Below are 26,907 nucleotides of genomic sequence, written 5' to 3' on the forward strand. Positions count from 1 at the left end.
CACATCTGCACCATGAACCTAAGGAGTGAGTAAATTTAGTGATAAGAGGTTGGAGAGGAATTTAAGACGAAATTTAGAAGGCCAGGGGGAGATAGCGAGGTTTTTGAAAGTAATTCGGTAGAAGGAGGAGAAGGGACTCTTATATAAAAGGGCGGCGAATTCATTGGAATACCTTAATTTACCATCGTCTTAATATGCAACCTGTAATATTCCCTTAGTACTTACAATGTTAACCGAATTCTAATTTGTAGCATAAGTCCCCAAAATATAATACCTACCTAATAAATTTTAGACCATTGACGGTATAAAATAAATTTTTTGCAAACATAGACTTTCGATCTAGCATAGCTAATAGATTATTCTAAAGGACACTGAAATGGTGTGGAAATGTACTGAGTCACTTCTTTGCCATACGTTACTTTCACCGTAATTTTTCAGCCGGCCAGTAACTGCGAGGTCTGGCACCTCGCTTACAATACGGTGGTCATTGGTTCGGGTACCAACTGGCTACTTAAGATGTACAGCCATAACAATGAAAAAAGAAGATTCATGGCATTTCAAAATCTTTTAAAGGAAAGTCAAAATATACTCGAATGTCAAAAACGATCAAGAAAATTTGATTCTCGACTTTGTGATACTTCGAAACTACGTAATAAATAAAACAGCCATCATTGGCCATTTTTTAACGCAATAATACAAATTGTTCAATAATATTTTCGCTGAAACACTAAGGCATCCGAAATACAAGGATAAAAACTAAAATATTAGTCAAGAAAATTTTACTAATCATAAGAAAAATGGGGTGGTCCATATTTTTTGGAAATATTCAAATATTAAAACAATTGCAAGCTTCTGCATTTCACCGGTTTAATAGTCATATTTACTTAAAATTATGGTCACAAAAATATCTTATTTAGTAAAGAAAGAATTGAAGGCCATATTTAAGATATTTAATAACTAGATTTTTTTGCAAAATATTCGTTTGCTATCTTATTTTGTTGCATAAAACTAGATAATCTATTTCAGCATTTAAAACAACCAAGCAATTGATAACAATTTAACATATATTTTTTCATATTTTCTAACCCACGTACTAATGGAGGAAATACAATTATGTAGGAAAACGTTAGTTGATGCGGCAGAATGTAACTGTAGATGTGAAGTCGCATCCGGTTCTGAGAGGGGTAGGAAAGGTTGTACGTAGGAGGTAGAAAGAAAAAGAATGAGAGACAAAAGTAGGGAGGAAGGCAGCTGAAAAAGAGAACAGAGATACAATTAAAAGCGCTGAGCACGGTGGGAGGAAGTTGGACCAAAGTTTTAATTGGCTCGCAAAAGAGCGGCGCGGCGTGAGTTAGCTCCAACAGAAGTAGAAAGGAATGGGGGTTGGAGCGGAGAAGGGGGAAGTGGTAGAGGTTCAAATGGAATGGGGTGATAGTGAGGTGAGGTTGAATCGGGACAGAGTTCGAGGAGATTCAAACGTAAATACAAGAAAGACAAATAAGCCGAATGAAAGAAAGAAATTTGATGAAGGTCGACAGGGGGTAGTTGATTTTCAGAGCGATTTCAAGCACAACGTGGGAAGTCTTCCCTTAAAGGGAATGGGACTAAACAATTTTCGTATTAGTATAACTGCGAGAATTTTGCGGACATAAACCTTGATACATGGGGATTCAAACGTGAAAATAAAAAATAAAAGGAAGCTGAATTGAAAAAGAAATTTGATGAAGGTCGACTGGGGCTAGTAAAGTTTCAGCACGTTTTCAAGCACAAAAGGAACTTTTCCCTTAAAGGGCATGGGTCTAATCAATTTACGAACAAGTAAACCTGTAAAATTTTAGCGAGCTCCTATCAAGTTTGAAATATGTTCAACTAACTTTTTTACTGCAGATTAGCGTCCCTAATCTGCAACATTTCATATTCATATCCTACAAAGCGTCTATTCAAAGTAATAACCAGCGATTCATAAGCTTATTTGTATTCTTTACTAGACAAAAGGCTTTATTCATAGGGAGTATGGATTACTTTGCAAATCAGCCATGCACATTACCTTTTGTAAAGGCTTTTATTACCATTCTAAAGAATTTACGTATTATTTAATATATTTTACCATATTAGGACATTGAGGATATAAATGTACACTACGCTTATAAGTGCCCTAAGGAGTACATCGATGGCTAAGTTCTCCCAACACGTATCTCAAAAATAGCAACTTTTCTGGAGAGCAAAAACAGGGTTAATTTATTTTACTTGCACGATGAAATTAAAAGAACCAAAAGTTCATAAAACTGAAAATGAAGCATTCATTTGCAAATAAAGAGTTCTTCTTTGCTTGCATTTTATTTTTTAAATATTATTACACTTTAAGGCACCTGACTCAAACCGGCCAAATGTAAGATGCGTGTTGCTAGAACCTAGCAATCGATATCATCCCTAAAAACCACCGTGAAAGGCGGTAAATACTTAATTAATCATGATATCATGTCGCAATTGGATTATGCCCTTCCACAGTGTGTATTTGAGATAGTGGAGTACAAACGAGCATAGGAGCTTAGAAGCTGACTGTAACATCTCGCTCACTCTGCTGATGATGACGACGTAAACAGCTGAACCTGTTCATGCTTGCATTCAGCAATATCCGCCGTATTCGAGACAAGCTAGAGGAAACAAGGTTGAAGGACAAATCAATAGAACCGTGGCGCCCACTTCGAAGGAATGGGGAGCGGAAATATTTTTAATTTAGTAGTTTATAATGTATCAATCAGACGCGGATATTTTTCAGTAACTTATATTAAACTTCATCTTTTCGACGCATATATTATTCTCCATTTACTGAGTAAAAAATATATATTGTTCGAATCTTTGCTTCAAAACAATATAAGATACTAAGAAGAAGGGAGTACCAGGAGGGTATTTTGCGTCTTCTAAATCTACAGCTGCGTTACGCTCAGCCTGGTGTGAGATCTCCGTAACGTAAAATTGGTTACCCCAGCGATATCTTTTCCATGAGGCAATTCCAAATTATCTCACTCAACTCTTTTGCAAATACGCTCTTGAATGGATGAATGCGAGCATACGAATGCAAAGGAATTTTTTATTGCTATCTCCAACTTAGTCACACTTTTGACTTCAAAATGTAAACAATTTGGTAAAAAGGTTCTGTTTTTAAATAAGGTTTTACAATTACTAATGTGAAACAAAGGGCGATTATTTTTGTTGCTATAAACTATTTTTTATGCTGGGGTTGAAGTACATTGATGCACCAGTGATGCTCTACCCGATGTAACTTGTTTTGGGAGAAGACGAAAAGTACCTTTCCAGCACACTAATTTCCCCATAAAATAAGATAGTTAAACACAGTATTTTGTTATTAAAACTACACCCTAAAAACTTAAGAAATTTTATGTAAAAAAGAGCATCATATGATTAACTTTCAGCCGTGACGAACATAAAGGAGTAAACATTACAACAAAAATAAAGGTTTACAAATCCGAGAATAAGATGTATGGCAATTAAAAAGGCATATGTGGCATTATGGCCTCGGCGTTCCCTCAGAAAAAAATGTGGAAATTCCTCTCATGAATATTTCTTCAGGACGAAAATTGGATGATTGGTTAAAGTTTGACTGTAACAGAATAGATGGGAATGGAAGAGATAAGAATACTAGATTGCTGCAAATAGAAGTCACAATTGGTTTATGAATGCGGTAATACGAGAGCTCAATTCCTTAGTTGTAGAATCGCAGGATATAGCATAGTTAATGGGCTTTTACACTTGTCGTTCCAAAAATAAACCCTACAAGCTGCATGGTGGCCTCGGGTTCATGAATGGAAAAATCTCCAGTCACACACTACCTTATCTAAACTAAGGTTAGAATCGGTCGAGGCACTGAATCTTATGGCACAAGGATCAATTTTCGCCGCTTAAGAATGAAAGGAGCTTGATAAAAGGACGTGGAGATAATTGTGAAGGAGTTTTTAAGTCAAATTTTAGATTTTTAGCTCTTCTTTTGCCCTTCCTTATTCAATAGGCTAAAACTAAATTTCGAAGTTCACTGAAATTGTTATTTATTCCCATGACGGTTAAAGTTCACTCTGGAAACTGCATTTCATTGAACATCATCAAGAGCAATACTCTGATGCCCTCTCTGAATCTCAATATTCACCAGAAAGACCTCCAAGCGGGGTTTTATTATTGACAAGTTTGACGTAGTACATAACCAAACCCCAGCGGGATGCAAGTAATCTTCTTCGTCTTGATTTCCTCGGTGCAGTGTAAGACACCAAGCGGAGTAAAGTGACCCGCACACAGATGTTAGGAAGCACTGCCCTTCCCTTATCTTACTCATCTTATGGCACATTTCAAATGATCTACGGCTGGCGAGAAGCAATTACTATTTCTCTGACGAAAAACGTCCTCATACCTCTTTTCTACGTGCTAGCTTCAACCGACACTTAAAAACCATCACAGAAAGTGCCGAAAAGAATTGAAAAAATTGGTAAGACTCGTTCTTTAATTTCAGGCTCCGTCCGCCAGAAGATTGACATCCCTTGGGGCTACCTAGAATTGAGAAGCACTCGAGAAACTCGGCACTGATTGCATGATACCGCTATGGCTAGTTAATGAAGATTTTTCTTATCCTCAGAGATTTTGAATGAGATACAGAATTTTTACCGCACGTCAGAGATAGAATTGATGAAAAAGGTGTTACCGAGGATCACCTCGTTAATTCTCGTCCCTATTTCAGGATACAATAGATATTCTTGCACTGAGGGAATCAATCAATTAATAAGACTCCTTTTAGAAAAAGTTTCTCCAAAAATCCTCGGTCTGAATCCATTTGTCCCAGCGCAAATAAGACAATCAAGATGTTGTCAATGTATGGATTTGTAACATAGGACGTAACCATAGATCTAGGCTTTAGAGCATTGGAAGATGAGAAACTGCTTAAGCAATTAGTAAAGAATTTAACGTGCTGCGGCAATGTAGAAATGCGATATCCCCGAGCATTTTCCTCAGAAATGTAAGTTATAAATAAATGTATATTATGGACTCTTTACAATAAACCTACGCAAATGCATTCTGGAGCTCCGTTCTTTCATGAACGTAAAAATCGATAATTTGGACCCATAAATAGCTTCTATTCACTCGTTTCACTCATTGGTATAATTTTAATTTCAATTAAGGTACTTTTCTTTGGACTTAATGCTTCGACTTATTTTTGCTCTCATCCATAACGAGGTAGAGTTTGATCACCCATTGAATTGCCCGAATAGGCTAATTGCATCATTTATATACAAAAAAATCATCAAACAAAATAGTTATGTGAGGAGATTTTCGGTTTTTAACCGATTTTTTGCTTTTTAAACTATGATTGAGTTTAAAAGGTAAATGAAACGGCATTTGACGGTTTTGACTGTTATTCTTCTCAAGATGCTCCCTGCGGAAAATCGACGGCTTCCACCCTTTTGCAGATAAGATAATGACGACACCGACACCTTTCGAGGAAGGTTACCGCTTATCTGCTAACATTCGCCCTGGAGCATTTTTTTCGCGTGGTTTCACAGCTTTTTACACTCTTATGAACAATTCTTATGTTACGTGAACAATCATTTACTTCAATAAGTGATTTTCTCTAAATGAGCCACAGAGTTACAAAATTGGTCACTAACGAAATAAAAGTGATCCGTAATTGCGCGTTCTTTGATTTTAACATTATGAAGGAACAGCATAATGATGAAGATATGTTTTCGTCGTTTCTGATACATATGCATTTCCAGCCCATCAACGGGATTATTCAAACGAATTTCAATTTCAGGTCTGAGTGCAAAACCCGATTGCCCATTTAAATACTACAGTCGGTGTACAGGTCTACTCAAGAGGTATTACCCACCTTTCCTGCCCCTTGAAAAAAGCAATTATCAGGCCTAATGCGTAGGACATGGGTCCAGGGAAGCAGGGGCGCAGTTAAGAATTAAGGCTAGGGGGGTTTGCGTGAGTCTCCAATAACACCAAGGGTTCCTGTCCTGCCACACTCTCAGACCTCATATTGACCCCTACGTGAGAACAGGCTGGAGAAAATTAAGGATGTAATCACTTGCAGCTACACCACAAATTAAAGAAGAATTCTAGTTTCGCTTTACCATTCTCATTTCTTTATCTTAAAATTTTTGCATTGATGCATTACATTTTACACTTTTATTTTTACACTGATCCCCCTTTCGTTGAATCTCACAATTAAATTGTAAATTCATCTCAATCAAACGCCTGTGCTGGAAGAATGGGAGTGACTCGCAACATCTTTTGTTAAATTTTGGGTGTTTCCACATTGATGGTACAAAAATTGCCGCGACAAAGAAATTTCGTTACTCGGAAAATATTTTTTTTACGTCGACGTTGAAATGAGGTGGATTAAACTGGAAAAATTGCGTTACTGATAATTGTGAGGCAGGGACTTTCCATTTGACAGTCACTGCTGACTAAACAATAATCCCGAATTTTATAGTTCTGCAGTCTGTAAGAAATGTTTCATGCAATCCACTAGTCAAAAAATTAGTTAAAAATTCACGATTAAACATTTTTTTCACTGCAATAGACTAATGTTGAAACAAAGATGAGATTTATTATTACGATACAATGAAAATTCATACTTAATGAATATTATTATAGATGGATATCTTCGTTATGCATATCCTCATCATATATCCTGGAAATATTACTAGAGAAAATTTCACTACAACATGGATAAAATGAACATCAATTGGTTTGCTATGTTTACCGAAATTGCAAGGTTACCGTTTTAACACAAAAAAAGGACACAAATTTCTCCATAAACGTTAGATAGGACTGAAAATGACAACAACGCTTAATCTACCACCATTTATTGGTATTGTAAACTTTGTTTTACCATATACTCCGTTTTGAACTCCTATTGTTGGTTTTATGGCACAAATTTAAATAATTGGCCTTAATATGGCTGTTTCTCGTGGTGCGGTATATAATGTAATAAAAATAATATTAAAATTTAAAAATAAAATAGCTATGCAAGACAGAAGACGGCTACACGAGAAAAAAAGCCACGAGAGCCTCGATATGGGCTCCATCGCTCTGCAGTTGTCCAATTTAACAACTGAGCTGCAGCAGACATTGATATCAAAATCCTTACCAGACTTAATTATACCACTAACGTTTGTGCATTTCCATTGAAGTTACGTGGCCATTTTTCGGAATAACTTCCATTTTTATTTTTTTAATTACTCAAGATACTGTTCCGATCATGGTAATAGTGTAAAAACACTCTAATTTATTCCATTCTCTAAGCTAATCAGGGAGTGGTTGAAATTTGAGTTATAACCCGGAAGGATAAACACACAAATAAGGAAGTAATCAAGTATAATAATTAGGGATGGTCGAATCGGACCTTGGATCCAAATATCCGCAGATATTCATCGGATACAACGGATCCAAAGTCGCGGAAGACATCGGATCTGGATCCGAAATTTTAAATAATAGCTTCAGTGAATGCAACGCCCCATAAGGGTGGAAAGAGTTCCGATTCACTCTTCGAAAGCACCGTCGCATGCGATTCTCGTCCTGCTCATGAACCATTTTGTTTGAAAGATCTCAAAGAGGTTGCGTAGCAGATTTTCAGCCGTGGAAAATAAAAATAGGTAAATACGACTGGCACATAGTGTGACTCGTACCAAGAGATTGAACAATCGGGGGGATCTTAGCGTCGTAGGATAATAACGAAGTCAAAAGTAAATACGTCGTAGATTTCAGAAAACCACCCTCGGCCGTCCATCAGCCCGTGCTAGCCGTTGTTTTGTTTCCGAAATCACTCGGACCATAAATCATTGTCTTCTAAGGAAAATATCAAATAACACGAGAACAAGTGAAGCGTGTTTCCCTGCTCCGTCTCACCAACTGACCTTTTTTGGCCTACCTGCTTCAATTCTCCGTTTCTAGGCGACAAATGTTAGGTGAGTGACTTTCTGGGCCCGAAGATATCTCGATAGCTTCGACAATTAGATGACATGCACGAGATCTTAAAAAGAATTAGACCAAACGTGACGCATTCCTGATGATATTTCTGTTTATTTTTCAGCTTTAATTGATTGACACTAAGTTTTCTATTTACAATTAGACTATACTAATATGCAACATTGTCCAAACAGCACAATTTGCAAAGAAACAAGCGCTGCATTAACCACTCAAACAAGTAGAGACGGATTGGAAACGCTAACTTCATATATCACGTAGCGCGCCCGGCTTCGCTTTGAAGGCAACGACGTCACTGAAGCAAGATCTGACTTGTTCGTCTTTGATTCCCTCATTTATAACCTCGTTGCTTGAAATACGGATGGAGCGCGATCCTTCCCCTCCACCTCTCCTTTACGTGCTTCTGCTGCCCACCCCTTCCTCATGCTGAGCGGTCGAGCACCTAGTCGCGCCTGACGTTAATACTGTTTTAAATACTGTTAATTGTACTGCTGATTGTGCAGTTGCACTTTAATTTAATGATATACTTACAAAAATTTCTTTCATTTTGCAGAAAAATTTGTATTGAGATAAGGAAAACCAATGTATGCCATGTGCGTGCACTGTGGCGTCAAATTATCACGAGGAAGTGCTAAATCCACCTCACCATACTGAAGCATTTTCGAGTGAAACAATTCGGTAATATGTGATGAGAAAGTGACAAAATTTGGGGAAAGCGTGCGTGAGTAAAATCTGAATTCAGTCGATGGCAGTGGGGTAGCCAGGAATTTCGTTTGGAGGGGGGGGGTCCAAAACCAGGGGGGCAGAATTTCAAACAACAGGGTATAAAGTAGAGGGTTTCAAACTAATTTTAACACCCATCCTAATCGAAAAAAATTCCGTTTTCAAAGAAATGTATTGTAAATTCATGATTTTTCAATATTTTGTATCCTTTAATGAAGGAAAGTAATTGTGTTTTTATATTTCGGGGGGTCCGGACTTCCCGGAATATAAATAAACTTGAATAATTACTTCGCTTAATAGCATAAATTTGAAAATGCATTTGGATCCGAAAATATCCGATCCGAAAGACCCGGCTCCGATCCGAATCCGGATCCGTCCATCCCTAATAATAACGCGTGGCAAAATAATCGTCTGCAAATTTAGGCCATACTAAATGAAGGACGAAAGAAAGGCTTCCATTACATGCAAAGCTTCTACCTCATAATTACTATAGTGGAAGTTTTCTTAAACTTCCTTCTTCACTCTTTCCAACCCTAATTCATCTCTTCCACAAACTCACCCTCCTTTACATCTTTTCCAGCCGCCATTTGTATGTCCTGACCAAAAAAATTCCGCCATTTCACCGTGCTTCCTCCTTCTTTCACACTCACCCATAGGTATCTCATCCTTCTTCTTTATCCCTAATTGACTTCCATTTCACCCTCGTCACACATGTAGCAAACTATCCCCCTAAATTCAATAACTAGTCATTCTCTTGCCTTTCCCCCATTCCATCTCCCTCAATTCTACATTCCCCAATCTCCAATTAGGTAGCTAGTCTCAATCTGATTACGACGAACGCTGAAAACTCATCCGAAGTTAACCGAGGTAGATCGGATCCCATTTTGATCCTCTAGCGGAAAGTAATATCCCACTCATCCGCAGTTGATGGACAAGAAGGAAATGGATGTTATTGATATTTATAGACTAGACCAGGAATAGAAGCGAAAAGGAAGGCGGAAAGTGGAATGAAGGAAAGACTAAAGATATAATACCAAATTTATTTCTAATTCACAACCGTACAAGCCCTATCATAAATAAACGATTGAGTTGTGACTATTGGGGATGAGATATCACCCTACGAGAGTCGAGTCAAGGCAGAGTTTCAACATTATCTCTATTGATTTCCGGCCGGCAGTGACTGGACGCGTTTTGACATTTGTGATAGCTACTCTGCCGATTCGTTCCGCTCGCACTTGGCAATGTCCTTACGGGAATTTAAGCACAGATCTTGGCAACTACGAATACCGTCAGTGCTGCTTGGCATGCTATTTGCGTCCATTGAGGCAAATCCGGTTGTATTTTGGTGAATACCTCAAGTGTAAACACAAGGACAATTGATGTGGGTGCACAGTAACTGAAAAATGTTGCCAACTTATTGAGTGTGAAACTAAAAAAAAATACAACTTATATGAGCGATGAATAAGGGCACAAAAATTAGCTTGTTCAAAAGTAACGATGTTCGAGAGAGCTTAAGAGAAATAATTTTAACTACGCAATATTTACTTGATTTTCGTAAAAATTATAGCCATTGTAAGTATTACTAATGAATGCCAATCTACGAAGATTGCTCTCTGGTTTTCAAAGCCACAACATACGGATGGCTCCAAAAATACCATGCATCACAAACATGTAAATGGCAGCTGCTCCGCGAATGTAATTAACATAGAAATTATCTCCCCTTTTGCTAGGGTATTCCAGATGATATAATGAAGGCTTTTATCCCAAAATATGACCATGACTTTACACTCTGAGATCTGGCCCATAGCACGTCGTTGGACGAACGTGCTCGCGCATCGCAGTCATAGACATGAAAGGGTTGGCAGCGCCAGAGCTACAAGGAATGAGATAGCGGCCCAATTCCGTATTTTAACCAGATTGCTATTTAATACTCGGCTGCTTGTTAATTTTATACACGTAGATAATGTTGATGTCATGTACCTAGTCAATTCCACTGAGAAGAGGACACAACGGTATAGTGGATAATATTCATCGTCAGCTGGAGTACGGATTTTACCCACAGCAATGGTGAATAACTTAGGGTAAAAAACGAATGTGCCTCCGAAATAAAAATTACCGTGGATGATATCTTGGACATTAGGTATTGCCTTTCTGTGAAAAACGAAATGGTTAGCAAATTTACAATGTACCGGGGACTTAAGTAATGGAAAACTAGAAGAAAAATAAATATGCCACTCATTTGATTGCAGAGGTATAACGAATTTTACTTATTTTTTAATCCTTTACAATAAGAAAGATGACAAATTTTCGAACAAATTGCAGATATTCTATTCATTTAATTTTGACAAAGTAAACAATGGAATGATAAAAATGCTCCTTGAAACCAAAATTTTACATGAAAAGTCTCATTGTGGTAAGGGCTGCATACCCAAAGTTTTGAAATTAAACATTTGAATAACAAATTATCATTTATTCAGTATTACCGACATTAATCCTATGAATTACATATAGTTAATTTCAAACACATGGAGTAATATACTTGCTCTATGATAAAATACATGCATTTGCTGACAACGCTATCATCTATCATGAAATTAGTGATCACACTGGTTTTGATTTTGAAATTCTATCATCAGATTTAAATAAAGTTCATTTGTGGAGACAAGAGTGGGTACTCGAACTCAAACAGTAAATTCACGGTGACACATTTTCTGCAAGATTTGTCCAACTATAACCGTGTTTATGCTGTGGATGGTATTTACATAAAGGCAACGGACAATATGAAGTAGTAGGAGTAACGATAACTTCGAACCTCTCGTGAGCAGCACATTAGGAATACTTGCGACATCGCCCTGAAGAAGTTGTGATTTTTCAACCGTATTTTGGGAAGATTTTTGGTTGTGAAGACAAAAGAAAGGTGCTATTCTACGCTCGTCCGACCACACCTTGGATAAGCAAGCATTTTGAATCTGATTCAAAAAGACTTAATGCATAAACTGAATAAAACACAAAAGAAAGCTGTATGATTCGTCAAAAACTGCTACAGGTGAACAGATACCGTTACCTTGATGTTAAGCGGATAAGGCTGGGGGCCTCTATATACTCGGAGGCTGCGCGCTAGGCTTAGATACCTTAAGGCCTGGTTACACGGTACATAAGAATGCACAAGAAAATGTGAGAATGTCTGAATCTCAGAATGAACGCGAAAATACACCGTGTAACCATTCAAAAATGTACCAATGTATGAATTTCTGAACGCCTGTTCTAATTTCGTTCAGAAAATCGTACAAGTTGGACTCATAGCAGAGTCACCTGGTGGCAGACTACGAAAACAACACATCTGTTTGCGACTTCTTTGTTTACGTACGGCTCCGATAGTTATTTTGATTTTGACGTCTTGCTTGTCTTGGATTTTTCACTGGATATGGGTAGCCAAAGGATGAAACAGAAGAAAAGGGATGGGTAAAAGGAAGGATCAGATGGAAATGCGCTGAAAGTATGAAACGTGAGAATCGTCCAAGATCGAGATGCAAATGATCGTTAAAAGGTAATAAAAAAGCATTTGATAGACAAAGAAATAAGTTTCAAGTACTATTTACGCTGTATTTACTCGAGTTCCTGTTTTTGAACCGAGACCGACTGCAAAAACGAGTCGAAGTTTTAGGTTTTGCGTTGACATGCAGCGAACGTTGTGGGCGTCGCAGTAACAAATATTGAATTTACCTCGCCAAAAGCCTCATATTTCTCGTATATTCATGTAGCGTGCGCCGATTCACTGGGGAAGGATGGAGAGAAATCACGACACACTCGCTTTCAGGTCTAAAACTTTATTATGTCACAAGGCTTAAGGGCACGAGAAATTTTGAAAATGTGCTTTTATTATGGAACACTACTACCACACCAAATTTGAACGATATCGGTGAAAGACACACCCTGAATGTTCCTTGTTAGGGGCCTCCTGCGACTAGAGGCCGGCCACCCGTTGTAGTCCTAATTTTTCCCGTGGTTTAATCGTAATCAGTATTTATTTTCGTAAGCATCCACTTTCCGTATAATTTGATCCTATAATAGACAGAACAATAGGTAAGTACATTTACAGGTTTTTCTTATTTACAAAGTGAAATCAGTGATACATCCTAAATTTGGTGGTCATCCGAGAAAAACTGGCGACTCGATAAAACCCTACGGTGACCCTTATTTAAGAGTGTACTTACGTTGAGAATATCCCATTGGCAATATAGATAATGTATTTAACTCCATTCTGTGGATCATCAACCACTTATTCCTCTTATTTTTTTTCTTTGGAACACAAGCACTTCTCCGGCGAATAAATAGAGGTACTAGACAACGGGGCACTTTATATGGGTTTGTAGGATACACGATATACGCGATTTATATGGTTTTCATACGTTTTTCTATTGAATATCCATGCTGTAATACACTTACTGCATTCAGTAAATGATGTAGGTGTGTAACGTAGATCACAATCTGCAATCAACTTATATCAATTTAATCTTTCCAAATCTCCCCAAACAATCCCCTTTATTTATTTCAACAATGCCTTGGCAACCCAATATATTCACAATCCGAAGTTTGACGTTAAACAGCAATCATATTCGCTAAATTTGCGTTTGGGTCTCAGCATTGACAGTTTTTCTATCCACTTTATCAGTCTGTCATCAGTGGATACCGTGCCGCGATGAACGCGCGCACGCTCCGTCACGTGTTTTCAAGCAGTCGATAGAGATTATTTTTTTGAAGACTCATAATTCAGCTAAAAACATTATTCACCCGCGAAAATTTCGGCGAGCATATTTTAGGTAGGATTCTCCTTATTCTAGTACTTTTAAAAAAGTGTGCATGTTACCCATTGGTTTATATTTGAAGTTGAAATAATTTATTGCGCATTTAAAAATGTTTGAAAAAATATTCGGAAACATGTACCGTATAACCACCTATTCGTGGATCTTGTCAATGTGAATGTGCAAGAATCTGTTCAGAAAATCATCCAGGAAAATGTACAGAATGTTGTACATTCTAATGTACCGCGTAACCAGGCCATTAAACAATTGAGAATATATATCTTTCGGAGTGAGACGGAGGCCACCACCCTAAAGCCTACATTTCCAGGTCCAACAGAAGCGATAAATTAAGAGAAGTATTTTGCCGAACGGATCGATTCACGAATTCGTTTTTCCCCGAACCATCAAGGACTAATAAATGCTTGGCATAACTTTGCTTGAGCATTTGCTTTAATTGGTGTTTGCTTTTGACGGCAGCAGAACACCAGGTAAAGGTACGGATAAAGTGGTGAATTATGGGCGAGGAAATCAGTTCTTATCTTCACGGCCGACTAAACTTCTAAACTAAACTTCTTCTATGACACTACGCCACTGACAGTGAGAATAACGAAGCATGGAATATTGCTTAGTTTTTTTGGGATCTGTAAAATTTTAGAAGAAAAATTCTAACCCCCAAAGCTTATCTGGACAGTAAGAAGAACTCATCTGCTGTGGGATGTGAAGTAAAGGCACTTTGTACTTTTCTCATAAATAGTTATTTAAAAATGAGTCAAAATGTCTTACTGCTCTGCATCATCAGAACTAACATAGAACCATGTCAGCATGCTACAAATCTTCTACCAACATCCGGAGGATCTTAAAAGCAAGCAATTTGCGAATTACTATTGATGGTATGGTAATCGTTAACACCTGGTGTTCACAGATACTGACCTTGTGAAATAGAGGGACAAAACTTGACATTTTACGATAGCTGAAAGTTTATAAAATCCTTTTTCTGCGATAACAACGAACAATTTTACTGCCAAACGGTTTCAAACCGAAAGGGTTGAACGTTTTCCCTCTCCCACTTTCTAGGACCAATAGGCTATCCCTTTCCCTCATATTTCACCCGATCTTTTCACCTCCATGAGAGCCCACCTTAACTTTACACCCTCTGATCAACCCTAATTGCTATTCCACCCTTATCTATCCCTCTCCCTCGCTAGTTTCTGCCCTTCTTGTTTCTAGTCTCGTCCTGTGCCGACATTCAGCCTCTATTGATACCCCAAACACGCCATTAACCTAAGACCCATCCCTTATGCAGCTTCAATAGGCGTGACGCGGTAGACGTTAGGTCCCCAGCCCATTTGCCAGATTCCCAAAATATATGTTGTTATTTTTATCGTTTAACAATATTTGACTTACTATGGTGAAGGTCTTACTGTAACTCATAAATGAATACATTTTATGCTCATATGTAATTTTTTTCTAAATTTCTCAAGAAATCAAAATCAAATTGATAACCCAAACACGGCATTAACCAACGAACCATTCCGTAAGGAATTGCAATTGGCGTGACGCGGTAGATGCTGGGATCCCATCGCATAACGTGTTCCCGATTCCAAAAATGTATATTGTTAGTTATCCCGTAGCAAAATTATTGGCAGACTAAGATGAAGCTCCTCTAGGAACTAGCACCAAGCCTACGAGTCATTAATGGCTCCTAAAACAATCGACATGAAGGCCATGCATCTCTCTATGCTCGCTCGTAGCAGGTTTCGATGAATTGTGCCGCTTGCCATTGTATTATAATTAGCTCATATGCACCCGACTCAGGGTTAAATATCGCTTCTCAAAGACCATCGGGTTATCCATCTCTCTCCCTCTTGTTTCTCGCCTGACCTATTCACCTCGAGGGTGGCCTACCTTCCTTTCACCCCTATTTTCCCGGCCCTAATTGCTATTCCGTCCTCGCTCTCACTGGCGTCAACCCTACCGCTCCCATCCCCGATTGACATTAAACCCTTTCTGATACCCTTGTATTTACATTCCTCTACCACAGTCCCTTCCTTTCCCGACCGCTTGTCACAGCAATTCCCCTTATGCTTTGACGCATTTCTAATACCCTGGGCTTGACCCCTTTTCCGGTGTCACTTACGTACTCAACTAACCCTAAGATATCCTCCAACTGGAGGTCAATCTTTTCCCTGCCTGTACCTTTTCCGAAAAAAAATATCTAAACTAACATAACTATATTCAGAGACAATTTCTACGGTAAATGGTTCACTTTTGAAAACAAAATTCAGGTCAAATCCTTATCCAATTTTATTTCTTACTTTCTAATTCTTCCGCCTTCAATAAGTAAGAGTGCACAATTTTTGGATGTGTCTCTTAATCTCTCTATTCCATTCAATTTCAATTTTGGGGGCTAAAAGACTTATGTCAACATTTTTAATGCGTCTAATACTGGATATATAATTCAATATGCATCAAGTTCACTGAAAAAAATCAGAAATATTAAAATTGGGACATAAAAAAGTGGATTCAATAAAAAAGGGGATTTAAAATTTTATCACCAATCAATTAAAAACCACTCTGTTGGTAACAAATAAATTTAAGAAATGATAATTGAGATAGGAAAAATTAATTCTGGGACGATATTACTGTTTGAATCCTGAACGCATCCCTTAGTTTTACCCAGAAAGAAATAACTTTTTGGTGAAAAGAAATAACTTGAGTGATCCTAAAACTCTTGTAACTCTCAAGAGATGAGTAGTGTTTTGGAAACCGTTCCGGTTGGAACAACTAATATTTCCAAGAATTTCATCGTTTGAAATACTCAAGGTCACGCGCTGTCCACTTAGGGTGCCTTCACAGTTCGGCGTTGCGTTGACGCCGCGGCTATCGAGCCAATCATAGCCCGTCTTTGAGAATTTATGACGTCACGTCACCAGCTCGCTGCGTCGTCGCAGAAAAACTGAACCTGTAGGATTTTCTCTGCGAGTGACGAATGAACTCAAAATCTTCGTCCCTTCCAGCATTGAGCAGTCCAACTTGCCATTCTGATTCCCATGCAAATTCAAGGCACACAGTTCTTCCCACAAAAATTACAATAGAGGATTCTTCAGTGGGCCACCGGTGTTGTAACCCGATAAGCACTTTAATGCATTGACAAAAGTTGCCTCTCATGAAGCTGACTGCAGAGCGTGCCCAATCTTAAGGCCGTTTTACACGGGGCACGGAATCTCGCAGGTTAGAGCTACATTAATTTCTAAAATGGCGTGGAATTGCGTGAATGCATGAACGAAATTAGAACAGGGGCTATTTTGCCGTCTCGCATCCACGCATTCTCGCATGTGTTCTAGCAATTCACCGCTTTACACAACTAAATTTTGATTGCGCCTTCGCACGTACGTCAGATTGCACAATTCCGTGTACCGTGTAAAACGACCTTTACGGTAAATAAACTATATACGCATAGGATGGTTAATCGAAATTTATATTCACTATGGTGAATTCTTCCATTTTCAAAACATTTCCTCGAGTGTGAAAATAGCCTGTTTCCAAGTATTTATAATTAATGAATTACTGCGCACCCTTTTCTGCAGACATTTTTCAAACGAGTGGCAACATGCATCAAGCTTCAGCGTCAAGAACTGTGGCCTCTTCAAGGTAGTCCTTTTTATAGTCTGAGGTTTCAGGCGAGATGGAGTGGAAACGTGACATAGTGAAAATGAAAAAGCAGGAGCAATTTCCACAATTTTACATTTATTAATACGACCGGTTTCGCTTTTCAGCATCATCAGGTACAAAAATATCAAGTGCGCTGTGCTTAAATAGGAAGGTAGGAGGGGGTGGTGGGCGGTAAGGCGGGGGAAGGGGATGGAGGGAGGGTGTACAGTCACGGGGCTTGGGAAAACTGAGGATGGGGTTAGAGAGGAGTATGACAAATACACTAATTGTCCTTAATGTCTTCCACATTTGTCAATGTGGAAGACATTAAGGACAATTAGTGTATTTGTCATACTCCTCTCTAACCCCATCCTCAGTTTGTCAATGTGGAAGACATTAAGGACAATTAGTGTATTTGTCATACTCCTCTCTAACCAGATCCTCAGTTATCCCAAGCCCCGTGACTGTACACCCTCCCTCCATCCCCTTCCCCCGCCTTACCGCCCACCACCCCCTCCTACCTTCCTATTTAAGCACAGCGCACTTGATATTTTTGTACCTGATGATGCTGAAAAGCGAAACCGGTCGTATTAATAAATGTAAAATTGTGGAAATTGCTCCTGCTTTTTCATTTTCAGTAGTCCTTTTTGTTCCTACATTTTGCCTCAGCTTCTTTCTTATATCCAAGCACTGAAAAAGGAACTTCAGTTCCCTGGTGACCATATCCCTTCTTTGATGATGACATACCTGACCAAACAAAACTAACAAATTTAGTCTTCAATATTATCAAAACATAATTTATACATTCCATGCTGAACACAAGAATTACGGTGTACACAACGTAGATAATTAAACGCTATCGTCCTTAAATTTATTACTTTTCAAGTTGACTGATCCTACGGTGACGTCTCCACCACGCAATATGCTTTTTTTCGGAAGATATCAGAACATATGCTGTCAATAAATGGCTATTGACTCAATCTATCTCAACCGTGACATAGGTACATTTATTTATTTTATTGGTAGATATTTTTTACATTTTATCAAATTCCATACATTAAATACTACCATAATTACTATACCTTCAAGAACTCTTAAATGTAATAAAACTCCGAGAATTACTTGCTTTTTTCCTTTCGGGTGCTCACGAAAATGCGATTGTCGAAGTTTATCCCTTTAAAATCACCCCCACAGGAAATACGGACCTCAGGGCTATCTGTCACTTCTCTTACGTTCCTTCGCGCTCTTTTAGGGCAAGCTCTTGGCACCTTGAACCTGAATACCTTTGTCCCAACTTCAATTGTGTCGACCGAGAGGTGGAAGGCAAGTGAGCCGACTCTCACCAATTCTTTTATTTTCTGCCCATTGGCGCCTGCTCGCAGCCCTTTGATCTGGCCCTCTTTTGCCTTCACCTACAAGTAGTTGAAACTCTTGAATGGTACAAGAAGTGCCGAAAAAAAGGTGCGGTGGTATAAAAATCCATCTATCACGCAGATTATTTTCAATATTTTTGGAAAACTTTTGTGAGATGTGACCTTAAAGATTCATGTTCATATAATGAGGTAAGGAGGCCGCTGCATTAGGTTTCGGTGAAAACAATTCACCATTAGTTGACCCACTATTGATGCGTTGACACGGTAAAGGTAGCACTAAAAAGTCACTAAAAGTGAATTTTGCGGGAGACGAAAGAAAGAGGTTTGGCAACATTGTGAAGCTTATAATATTTTACAACTTCATCAATCGTAGCAACTGATATATGTACCAATTGACTTTCTTCCTTGTCCATACCATCGGCATGTGCATGAACTACTTTCTCCATGAATAAACGATATTTCGAGTTTTTCTCACTCACAAAATTTCCCGTACAAACGCTTCTATGTATTATTAAATGACTAAAGTAATCTATTGCGATGAATAAGAATGAGTAAAAAGAATTTTAATTAAATGTAATTCACATTTTTTCCGAATTTGAGTATGATAACGACGATTTTTACGTCTTCCAGCATAAAAAAGGGAATTTAAGCGCATCTTTGAATGATGAAAAGTAAAATGTACCAATGAGCTGATCATATACTTGGCCAAGGTTACTAGAATGTTGCATTCTGTTAAGTATACTACTTACTAAACGAAACTATATGACGCTCAATTTATCCGCGATGGCACTCTTAAATTGTTATGCTCTAAGCCACCAAGTCAGAAATAGGCACGAATAACGCAGTTAAAAACTCCATAGAAGTGAGATAATTTTCATTTACCTTTATTAAGAAATTAAATTTCACTGTTTACCAACTTAGTTTTTCCCTCAGAATTAGAGTGCAAAGAACAATTTTGTGGTGTAAGCAGTGATAAATTGAAATATTTACCAGCATTAAATCTCGCGATTCAAACCCGTAAAAATATCAACGAAAGCGCTCTTAGCAGTTTGTAAAATACAACTAATACAGCCATGGCCGAGGGATACGAATGCAATTGGACATTTTAAATTAAATAATGGTTATTCTAGGCATTATTTACAAAGTTAACGAAGACTAATACAACATTTATCTGCTGTTCATTCCTTATAAAAGTCCTCATAAATTGTAAATAATTCCTCATAATTTGGAAAATTGGAACCGTAAACCTATCAAGTAACATCTAAGTTAAGCCAGGCATTACGAAAGCCAAGGCAATTAGAAATGCCAGAAGCTGCTGAAGACCTCTAATTATATTAAATTTGTGATTTTATATTAATGCAACGTCACAATAAATATCATGAATATTAATTATGTTATAACTTTTCTGCAGTCAGAGAGAGAGAGAGTAATTTAAAATTAAGAACTTAAGTAATTTACGAAATTACTTGACCATTTGTACCGTGATAACAGAAAAATTTGAATATGTGAGAAAACTCAATTCCGCGAATGAAAAGATGTTATATCGATGGCTACAGCTACTGACTGACAAGAGAGAGAAGGCACAAAATTAGGTAATTTCGGTCTCGTGTGAACATCGCCTCGTGAGCTGTTATGGTTTGAGGGAAGATACAGAGGAGTATCATTTTTCATTTTTATTTTATTGGCAAATTTCCAATATGCATCGTAAATTTTATTTTACATGATGGGAGAGTTACACCACACTGACCTTGGTACGCCAAGTTCTGTTCATAGAGGAACCAATGAATAGACGGGGGAATATGCGTGCTTAAAGAAATCTGGAATCTAACGATTTGATCGTTGGATCATTCTTCCTCATAGAATGATCCTCCAAGATTGTTAGAACATTAATGGCTTGCCGGGTTTCGCTTTTAGTAGAGCCCTCTTCACCTCTATAGCGTTGAGGTGTTTTTCTCCATCCCATTCCTTCCGCTCCTATCCTATACCAGAGGCGTCGACGGGCTCTTATCGCGGCGGCGCCTCTTTCCTTTCTCCTTCCTCTCCAGCCTCTCCCCGGGTGATCGGGCGTATAAGCCACGGGCTTAGTTCCCGGCCCCGGTGTGTTGAATCCCTGAAGGGTTCCCCTTGAACCCTCATACTCTTTGTCCTTAAGAAATCTGGAAAGAGAAGTGTGTTTGGCTTCGTGGCTACGCTGCGAGATGTTGGAGAGAAAATAAGAGGGAGCAAAAGTATATATAAGCTGAAGTTGCGCAGAGGAAGTTGGTCGGGGAGAATAGAGACAAGGTGAGCATAAAAGGCGGGACAAATGGTGCGGAATGAAGAAGAGGGGAAACGGTAAATATCACCACCTCCGAGTTTGGAGGGCAGAGAGAGGGAGATGGGCAAAAGTAGTTCAGGGTTGATATTTGTGCTGAATAATTCAGTCACTCACATTATTGCTAATATCCACGAAAATTGAACACTAGGAGCTCAAGAAAGTGCAGTTCTCCTAAACTAGAGTTTATATGCACCTAGTCTTAAGCCATTCAAACGTGAAAAATTTCGCTTTTAGTTTATTTTAATCAGTAATGGTCGACATTTAAGCATATAAATATAGTTTCTGGATAGCTTCGTGGACAGTGCAATCGCCAGCAAAGCCAAATGTCTATCTTCCGTCCCTTGGCCGATGGGAATTATTTCCTCGTGGTAATTAATACGAATACATAATGCCCAGCAAGTATGGAAACATAATTTCAGAATATGAATTTATTTACGAACCAATTTGAAGAATAGTGCATAGAGTTTAAATGATCCTCAAACCTTCACAGTTAGATGTGCAATTTTTTTTAATAAATACATTACTGGAGTAAAAATATGCCATGCATTGAACTACAGGATAGGGATGTGCGAGTTCTCGAAAATTCGAGTCGAGTCGAGTAGTTGGTACTCGGCTCGAGTGTTTCGAGTAGCATTCGGAATGTCGGGTCGAGTTTTTTGGGTTACAGAGCTGTCGAACCACGTAAGTTCAGAAATTTAGCGACAAACTAATATGACGAGGTGCCATCATGGAACCCAGGTAATAATATCGCTTTTAAAGGTGATAAGTCGTTCTAATGCCTTGGCCTGAGATTTGTAGCTTGCTTTGTACACTATAGTAGTCGACGTAGGCGCCGAATACCTTTTCGTCAGCCGCGGCAGCCGATCGTCCTCCGACCCGGCGCGGCGGCACATTCGGAGTAATCAGACTGGACCACTGCATTGCTCATGCTATAATCTGCGATACTTTTATACCCTATCCTACTTTCTTTACTCAAACGCCGAGGTAATACGTAAAAACTGTTATGATTTATAAGAAAAGAATGTAACTTGTAAGTTTTAGCGGACAATATCGGTTTTTCACAGTGTTTGACGTCGCAACTTCATAAATGGAGCCATATTTTAGCCATTTTGATTACTACCAACGTTCGATGTTATTTTTCGTTTGTTAATTGGTTGCGTTTAGTTTCCGTCTTGAAAATACAAAGCAAGAGTTACAAATATTTACTAAACGAAGCGATAAATAAAGAAAACCCTCTTTGGTCTACGAAGCCAAAGCTAAGTTCTAGATGTGGTTGTTTGCTTCGTCGACTTAAATTACATGAAGATTCAAGATCCATAATAAATGTTGATATATTTCTTGATAAGAATTCCCAAAGTTCAAAATTATTACAATTTTGGCAAAAGAAAACTTGGCCAGCCACAAAATTGAGCAGGGAAAGACAATTTTCTGTAGGCAGATATATTGCAACATGGAGATGCCAAAATCTGCTGCCTGACATGTGGAAAAATTGGTTTTTCTGCATTAAAATTATATGGGTTCAAATATTGCATGATTCATTTACGTAAATAATATTTATTGCATAGTTATGTTTAAGACATTTATTTTAATCCATCTCGTAACTCTGACAAAATTACCATCAAAGTTCCTCATTATCTTTTCCTTTTTACATCAAGCTAAGCATTGAGAATAGATAATTCACTATATGGTTGGAAAAAGAGGATATGTTGGAGCATGCATTGCTGTGTCACCTGGCCCAGGAATTGCGATACTCGACTCGACTTGATTATCGCGATTACTTTACAACTCGAATCGAGATCAAAAAGTACTACGCGCACATCCCTACTACAGCGGCGTGGGAAGCCCATTTTTCTCTAACCTTTAATTTGAGCGCAGATGGTGGTGAAGGCAGCCCACATCAAGAGCCACGTCCAGCAGCAGCTTCCATCCATCTAACTTCTATTAACATCCTCTTCCTCAATGCTGATGTCGCCACCACCGCTTACGTCACCGCCGTTTAAGTACTTTGGTGTGGAAGAACAGGCCCACCTATGAGCCTAAAATAGAAAGGAAAGCAAGATCCATTACTCGAGCATATATTTAGATAGAGAGATAGAAAAATATTTATTGTTCATGTTAAATTCCGTAAGAACAAAAGTAATATTAAAGTACATAAATAAATTATATTTTTCTAGCACATTACATCAAATACAATATATATGGTTACAATGATATTCCATTTCATGACATATCCGATCATAGCAAATGTATGAAATATATTGCAAAAAACGGCAAATTGAGATATTTTCCCAGCCGGATTTTATGCAAACATAAACAAAAAGTCACATATCCTTAACCAAACAAAATAAAACACTACAGCAAAAACATGAACCATAATAATCAGAACGAAAATTAAAAAAGAGCAACTTATGCTGTTATCGAGATGGTAAATAATCATAATAATTTACTTTAAAACTTTTGACAGGTAAGCAATTTTTGACATCAGTTGGTATCTCATTCCAAATCTGACAAACGGTAACGAGAAAAGATTTACTGTAAACAGTAGTGCGATGCCCAGGGAAATATAACACATTAGGATCAGACTTAGTGTGCATTTTAGAGACAGAAGGACAACTAAGGAACAAATCATGCAGATACCGGGGTGATTTGTTTTTAAATAGAACAAAGAAAAAGGATCCCTTATGGTATTCTCTACGGTATTTGACGTTGAGCCATCTTAGCAGCTTATAATATGGTACGATGTGGACGTCTCTGTGAAGATCAAAAATGAACTTAAGAAGAACCCTTTAAGGCCCCGTGAAGTTTTAAATAACTTTCGTCGTTGAGGCCATTATAAACAAGACAGCAGTAATCTATTACAGAGAAAATAAGCGGCGATATGAGTATTTTTCTAGTATTAAAAGGAAGTAAATATTGATGAACTTTTATAAACTGATAAAGTATATAATGAATCTTGTTAGAAATATTATTCGCATGACAATCCCAGGATAAGTTGGCAGTAAACGCAATCCCTAGATTATGTAAATTACGGGAATATGGTATTGGTACGCCATTAACCACAATATTGGTAGTAGTAGTGAGACTAATGTTATGTATCACCCTAGAACTGCCGATGATAATAGCTTTAGTTATGCTTGTATTTAAGATAAAATCGTGACATGTGGCCCACTTGGTTATTCTATTAATGTCTTCATTAATTTTTGATACGACCTCGTCAAATTCATAGGGCGAACAACTGCGGTGGAGATCGACGGGATAGAGCATGTACTTGGTGTGCTTTAGACTATTGGGAAGGTCGAGTAAGTGAAAAGAGAATAATAGGGAGCCAAGGACAGATCCTTGGGGTACACCAGTGGTGATTGTTGCCCAAATTGAGAGATTTCCTACATTTAGGTTTTTTTTCAGAACTATTAATGGAAAGGGGGAAAATATTAGGAACCCACAGTATCGAGATAGGAACTTTTTAATACTGACTGTACCAGGGTAGAGACGCTTTTATAAAAACGCCAGCTGTATCGATGATCACTTACATAGCTGCCTATCACCACAGAATTAACTGCAAATGCCAGAGATATTATGAGTAAATATAACTTGATTGAGTTTTGCAATGGGTACCATATAGAGTAACAATTGCTGCAATACTTATTACCTCTTGCATAGTGGCTTACACTTTGATTTGGCGTTGCGTCGATAAATCAAGGTATCTATTACTGATAAGAGTAATTTTTCTGAATAATGTGATTTCTATAACTGATAATAGAAATATTACTGAAAAGAGCAACCTTTGTTTTTCAAATGATAGATTTTCCATTTTTTTCTCAAACTGGCTGACTGATTATTGAAATTACTACTCGCTAAGAAAATAGAATTTAGTGACAAGGGATGTCATAAAATATGACTTGGCAACGTAGTTAGCCACCAACCAATTTAAAATAAAAAAGTCCTCAAATGCCGAAGGGCAATAACAGCCTAATAACATTGCATAAATTCTTTAATTAATGAAATTACTTAAGTTCCAAGAAATGAGACTGTTGCCTTGGGATAGTTAGCTGAAAAATATTACATTTAACTTTTATGGATGAAAAAGTAAAATTGCGCATCGTTACATATCATTTTCATTTCCGGGGTCAAGCAAAATTAACTTGAGGCCTAGAAGTTTTATAGTCCATCACAGGAAAACTGTTCCTTGAAAATGTCAGTTCATTAAATCTCGTAAAAAATATTTACGGAGTAATGCGATGGAATCCCTCCTGATTTTTTACCCACGACCCCCCTCCTGCACGTGACAAGAACAGCCTGCTGGTATACCCAGACGACTCCTCAATTCATCTACCCTCCCTATTTCCTATTTTATTAATCCTCGTCAATACTCCGCTCGGCTAGACCATTATTTTTTGAGCTTCGTCATTTCATCCCACATTTTTGCTCGCTTCCTGTTGCGAAGTACGACTTAAATCCCGTTTCATTTAACGCGGGCTCTTCTCCATTTCCAAAATGCCAGCTTCAAATATTATGATGTCCGTAAGTTAACCCTAATTCGAGTAAAAAAACGAATGAATCTCATTCAAACGATTTAATTAATTATTATTTAATCTCTAAAGTTCAATTATTCCCTCAAGTATTCATGACATAATTTTTTATATTCCCTATGTTTATTTAGCAGTAAATTTGCTTAAGGCAATTAATTATACGTTGGTACTATCTGATATATGTTGCAACTAAGTATATCTTCTGGTTGTTCAATCATGGCTTAAACAATGAATAATATTATAATTATTTATCCTCTTTTTAAACGTTTTTCCTTTCAATGATTTTCAAAATGGACACCTTTATTGGATAATCTCTACTTTACGCCCTATTTTTCAAGTATATGATGTCTTAAGGAAATACAAGCATGCAAAAAGTTTTATTTTGCTAACACAAAAAAAATATTATTAAAAAACCTATTGAAAACCTCAGAACGCCATTAACTAATATGCACCAGAAAAATTAAATTAGATTTCAAATCACACTTTTTGTTTATATATTCGCATAAGATACATGATAACATTTATTAACCTAGCTTTTTCCACCAAAAGCCGAATGTACGATTATTTGAGAGACGAGGTGGCAATTAATAATCTTACTTTAAAGCGTGCAGTTCAAAAAAAGGTTCAATTTTAATCTATTATAAACCACGCAATATTACGCTTATTTTATTATTTTGATAATATGGTACAATTTAAATCCAGAACAGTCCGATAGATTTTTTTTATTTCTCTCGAATCCGTCTATTTTACACAAAAATAGCTAGGCGCCTATTTAATTTTCTTACGATAGAGAGCGCAGTAGTCACTTATGCATCAGCCCCTCACAGCGGAGGAATGGAATATGGGTTGGTTTGGTGATTTAGCAGCTTAAGCAGGTTTAAGGGGCTTTTCGCGATAGGGTTCAGAGTGTTGGGGATGAGTGCGTTGCATTCCGACCACTGCGTGCACCAGGGTGACAGATGGCGCCACACTCGCCGGATTCTCGCCGTTTGCATTCCACTCGAGCCTGCTCAGAAGTTGACGGTCAATGTGCGCGACCTCTCGTCATATTTCCTAATCCAGTATCCTCCCTCCGTATTCTCCTCTACTTCCTCTCTCTCTTTCTCCATTTTTCCTCTCGGACCATATTTTCCCAAAGATGAGCTCGTCCCTTTCCTTAAATTCTTCCAACGCGCCAAGTGGAAACCATTTTTTAAGCCGTGTTTTCTTTTTCTTGCTGGCATTGTTCTGCTGACGGAGTGTTAGTCATTACTAGGCTATTGTAATGAAAAAGTGTTAAGTATCAGTCCTCGATATTCATGGAAAAACTCAAGAATATTAAAATAGCTTCATTAAAAAATAGATAAAACACGGATGACTAATAATATTAGTAATAATATTAATTCGTCTTTATTGGGTGACATTACGACTGGAGAGTCCCATCTTCCATTTAACTCCTCGTAAAGCATTCAATTTTTGCAGTTAAATACATATATCAATATGATCATGATATTACATGCAGAGAAATTGCATAA

The 26,907-nt window shown here is 37.8% G+C and overlaps 1 protein-coding gene across 2 annotated transcripts in view; it reads right to left on the reverse strand.

The window, feature by feature from the left end:
* Positions 1-26,907, reverse strand: part of LOC124153728 — a 63,742-nt gene that overhangs the window by 24,999 nt on the left and 11,836 nt on the right. For both annotated transcript variants that reach the window (XM_046527064.1, XM_046527063.1), the window contains exon 2: positions 22,723-22,900. In XM_046527064.1, the coding sequence (XP_046383020.1) occupies positions 22,723-22,795 (73 nt within the window). In that variant the 5' untranslated portion in view covers positions 22,796-22,900. The remainder of the gene's footprint in view (positions 1-22,722; positions 22,901-26,907) is intronic.

Source organism: Ischnura elegans, chromosome 2 (assembly GCF_921293095.1).
Source record: "Ischnura elegans chromosome 2, ioIscEleg1.1, whole genome shotgun sequence".
In the NCBI taxonomy this organism is placed as follows: Eukaryota; Metazoa; Arthropoda; class Insecta; order Odonata; family Coenagrionidae; genus Ischnura; species Ischnura elegans.